Source organism: Montipora capricornis, chromosome 7 (genome assembly GCF_036669925.1).
Source record: "Montipora capricornis isolate CH-2021 chromosome 7, ASM3666992v2, whole genome shotgun sequence".
In the NCBI taxonomy this organism is placed as follows: Eukaryota; Metazoa; Cnidaria; class Anthozoa; order Scleractinia; family Acroporidae; genus Montipora; species Montipora capricornis.
In genome coordinates, this window is record NC_090889.1 from 17,800,960 (window position 1) to 17,805,959 (window position 5,000).

General features: G+C 40.4%; 1 protein-coding gene across 1 annotated transcript in view; it reads right to left on the reverse strand.

Annotated features, from left to right (window-relative positions):
• The window catches only part of LOC138057494 (RNA helicase Mov10l1-like), a 32,337-nt gene that overhangs the window by 4,903 nt on the left and 22,434 nt on the right, over positions 1-5,000 (reverse strand). The window contains exons 13-16 of the mRNA XM_068903504.1: positions 4,945-5,000; positions 3,649-3,879; positions 2,879-2,944; positions 315-653 (exon numbers count right to left, since the gene is read on the reverse strand). The exon at positions 4,945-5,000 is cut by the window's right edge and continues 13 nt beyond it. Coding sequence (XP_068759605.1) covers positions 315-653; positions 2,879-2,944; positions 3,649-3,879; positions 4,945-5,000 — 692 coding nt within the window. The remainder of the gene's footprint in view (positions 1-314; positions 654-2,878; positions 2,945-3,648; positions 3,880-4,944) is intronic.

A 5,000-nucleotide genomic window follows, 5' to 3' on the forward strand; every position in this document is an offset into this window, starting at 1 on the left:
GATTGGCATTAGTCCACTAGTTGGGTGATACTAAAATATCTTATTCTACCTTCCGAAGAAGCAAAAATCTGTCACAACTTTGGAGCTATTAATATCCGCCAAAAACAGCTTAGCATTGGTGTTTTCAAAGAGTTCTTGAATTGCTTGGAAATTAATTTAAAGAAAACAAATTGTAAAGTGTGAATTTCAGATATGTCCAGGATTGATCCTAATTAAATGAATGCGGATTTCAATAAGCAGCAGATGAGCTTACGGAACTGCAAACTAAAATAAGGACAAATAAAATATTTTATGTCAGAAGATACGAATATCACCTGTAGGCCATGAAAAATTACGGGAAATCCTTTGTTTGGAAGCTTTTCCCATTGACATAAGCCTTCCCTCATCACAGCATCAGCACATGGCATCAATTCGTTGTGATAAAAAATGGCGGACGGAAGTCTGAGTACAGCAGGATGTGAGCGATAATTATTGACCAGTTTAGTAACCAGCAGCGGGTCATAGCAACCGTGGTCAGCAAACTTGTCTTTATTCCTACAATACAGCGGTCTGTTTATTAAGCGCTCCAGCAATGAGATGTCCAGTCCGTAAGAGGAGGCAACGTGTGACTGGAGGACTGGGCCGAGTTGAAATGGATCACCTGCGAGGACAACCTATGAGGGGACGACAAGGAGAAAATGATTGATTTAACTTTCATCTTATGTCGTTATTGTTATCCAAAACAGGGCAAAACACTTCTTTTTCAGAAATATATTACAGAGTTTAAAGTGCCTATAGCCCCTCCAAACGATTTTTTTTTTTTTTTTTGCCCAGATGAATTGTTTTCCCATGGTGAGCAAAATGGCGCAAAGATTTTTGTTCTTGGTTAAAACTGGAATTTTCTATGAGTCTTTTGAATACGGAAGACTGGCACTAGTGACGTAAGACCCGGACATCAGCAACAGGGCAAACAATGGAAAAGCAACGGACAGACAACAACAAAAGCGAACGACTTAGTATTTGAAAACAGCTGTTGTTCGCCTGACATTTGTTAAGAGCAGTGCCATTTATTAAATGGCCTCGAACGACTTGAGTCTGGTTTCCAGTTGAGATTCTGAGGTCTCCGAAATAAAAGATTACGAATTAGAAGTCGAAGGCTCGCCAAAAGTCGAGCGATGAAGCCACAGATGTAGACTGCAAAACAGCCGTATTTTTGCGTTGGACGAATGCGTCTTTTCAAGCAAAAGGTCTGGAGCGAGGGTGAAAACGAAGAGTGGGACTCGGGAGAGACGGCGGAAGAGACGAGGGTGTGAGGCTCGCGCGCGAGAATTCGAAAACCGACTGTTTTGCAGTCTACCACAGATGTTGAAGAAACGTAAGAGGCCTATGTGGACGAGCCGCTAGCAGACGCATAATGGCTATCGTTATATGACCAAGAAAGAAGGATGGAGGAAGAACTTGAGAAAACACTCCAAAAGCGCTTCAATGGAACACATTCGAACGTTGTTACAGCCAAAGATAACACATTTCTAGGCAATTTTTTCAGCTCTGACTAGCTCGCTTAATAGACCATATTGGTATTCTTGGTATTGGACTGTAAGTAGCTTGCAATGAAGGCTAATGCGGGGGAACTTTTCAAATGCAAATACTTTTTAATATATTCCCCCGCATTAGCCACCATTGCAAGCTAGTTCCAGTCAAATACTGAGAATACGAATATGGTCTATTTGACCAAAGTCACAAAATCAGAACGATTGAAGACCGGGTTTTGAATCACAAATTACACTCGACTCATACCATTTCGGCGAATTCTGCGGCTCGGCAATGGCTTTTCAAACCTCGATTATTCGCCACTTTGAAAATTCATAAAAAATTCCGGTTTTGACCAAAATTAAATTTTTTTGCGCCATTTTGCTCGGCATGATACAAACACACACCTGGGCAAAAATAAATAAATAAATACATAAATAAAATAATGAATAAAAATTAGGGTTATAGGCACTTTAAGGAAGGACAAGGGAAACGTACACGAAAGCGTCACTTTACAACAAAACTTGGTGCTATAGTACGTTTTTTGCGATTATTGCCACCGTGTTCACGCTGTACAATATGGGCGAACTATCCTGTAACTGGTTGGGTAAGAAAGAAAATGAATGGTTCATCGTTATATGCTCACGTTGTCGTCAAAACCTAAAATTTCATATGCATGATTTGACGTTGTTGTTTACTATTTCACGAAAATTTAATATATTAGTACCTTAATGCATGCTACTCAATGTGACTCTACATGATTAATTAGTACCATTAGCTTTAGGTATCCCCATTTGGTAGGCACCCTTCTGGGACAACCAGCTAGTAGTAGTACCAGACTCGTTATTAGGGGGTCTAAGCAAAGACAACTGCTACGGCAACGACAATGCCACAAAGCAAGAATATTATTGGTTAAAAAAAAAAATATTCGTGCTGCACGTGCAGCACGAATTTCCGTGGATTTCTCTGCCGTACTCCACAAAACAACAACGTGAATTCACCAAATTTTAGGTTTTGACGACAACGTGAGCATATGACCATGAAACAATCATTTTCTGTTTTAACTTTAAAACCGTTCGTCCCCATCCAGTCACAGGATAGTTCGCCCGTATTGTACAACGTGAACAAGACGGAGTAATCGCGAAACACTTGCAATAGCGTTAAGTTATATTTTGGACTGACGTTTTCGTTGCCGTAGCCGTCGTCTTTGCTTAAACTCCCTTCTAAAGTTGATGATGAAGACGATGACAAGATTCAATCAATAAAGAACTTTTCCAGCACGTACAGTAACCAAAAAAATGGAGTTTGGAAACGTTTTTCGGAATTATTGGATCCCATAGGACAAAAACAAGTTCGTGACATGGCTGACCTGTCCATCATCCCCTGCGGCTAATCCAATCGCCACCAGACACTCGGGCTCAGTAGCCTGGCCTGCCTGAAATGAGATCATGAGGAATCAACAACTGAAAAACTCTATCATTTTCGGCTGGCACACAAGAAATGAGGCATTTACGATGGAGTGTGCAAAAATAGCACAGCAAACTAATCGGTCGATCTAAACCTACCCAGCAAATTTAGAACGTCAAGAACGCTTTGTATTTAAGAGAGAAACCGGTGAGATTTTTTTTCTTCTATTAATTAAATTCGAACAGCGCTGAATTTCAGCGACAAAGCGTGGTGCAACACAACTTTTGAAATTTTCAGAATTCATTTCTTCCTTCTTGGGAAACAAACTAGTTAATTAATCGACAAGGTCAAAACAAAAATTCTGTCTAGCGGTTCAGAGCCACCTTAAAAAAATCCCAAAATTAAGGTGGCTCTGAATCCACTAAACAGAAGTTTCATCTTGCCCTTCTGATTGCTTTTCAGAAATAAAAAAATGGGGATCAAGGAGTTCGTTTTAGAGGTATAAGCGACTAAAGACAAAATAGAGGGTGTTTTTTAAAGGGCTTGCCCGTTGCCACGGTGACATATTATGTCACAATAATGACTGTATCTTGTTCAGCAATAATTCGTGTTTCATTTGGTACCACAATATTGCTAATACATGATACAGCGTTGTGGTGTCGATCCCTCTAATAAGAGTGTCACTTGGAAGCGTTGAAACTTGTTTGAGCCACCTTAAGTAGCAAAACATACCTCATCAACGAAAACATGCGTAATGTGACCTGCTCTCAATCCTAATGAATACAGCTGACCAGCTGTACTGCAGGTACTTATTATGATGCGGTAGTGAGCAGCCGTGTCCAGCTGGTCTGTGTCGGCACAGTATTGCGTGATGGATTCTGGGATATCTTGCGCTCGCTGAATTGCATTTAAACGCACCATGTCGCCCTCCTGAATAAAGCCACTCGAGTGAAGGCGCTCTGCCTGGTGATGCAAATGAAATGAACAGGATTTAAAAGACTGAAAAGATTGTCGTCTATTCTTGTCTTAAAGGCCCATGTCCACCCTGAATGTATGGCTCGCCGCGCATGAATTTAGTCATAGTTAATGCCTTGTATGCCTTGCCATACAAGCCCTATGAGTCAACCTTTGCGCGTATCTTTCTATTTTTAGAACGCCACGAGTTCTTCAGCTCTGCACGCACTGTTTAGAATGGCCAATCAGACTAAAGTTCTTGTCAAACGAACACAAAAATATCAAATGGTGCAAATTGATATAAATGCGAGTCTCCTGTTGAAATGTTATTTCTAAAAATAGAAAGATAAGCGCAACGGTTGACCCAAGGATATAGTGCATAGGATGGCCTCCTGTGGAAGACCTACAGAAGACACGTGGGGAGTTCAGTCATTAAACCTAAATCCACATATATGTTTATACCCATTTTAATCACGAGTCACAGGATCACTCAGTTGAATAAAAACACACGTACGATGCTTGTTATAATATTGGTGGTTTACCGACAATCTCTCAGATAACAATGTTGTAATGTAACTGCCTTCTGACAGCCTTCTTAATAAAAGGAAAAACAACTTGAATGTCCTTTCTGCCCCTATATCGAGCAAACTATTTCCCATTTATTTGAACACCGCCCATTTACTAAAAAAACACAAACAAACAAACAAACTCGATGGCAAAAAGGCTCATCGCTGCAAAACCTCTACCACCTTATTCTTATCGGTAGTCAATTTCTGTTCATCTCTGCTAATGCTAACTCAAAATATCAGTTGACAGAATTTGTCGCTTTGGTGCAAGATAAAAGAGATCTTCAATGTACATTGCCAAGCGTGAACAGGGACTTAGCCGCTTTAACTCGAAGTGGGGAGATCTTATGCCACTTTGTATATGCAAGCGAATGATCCAAGTATAAAAGAAAATTGTATGAAATACAAATGCTTGTGGAAGGACAAATGGAGCTAATGAGAAACCTTAGATTTCGTCAACCAACATGGTGCCGATGTTGTCACGTAAAAAGCACCAATAAAAACTTACAATCAAATCGGCAGCACTGTTCGACGGTGTACATGCCAGTACTCGACTCGAAGGAA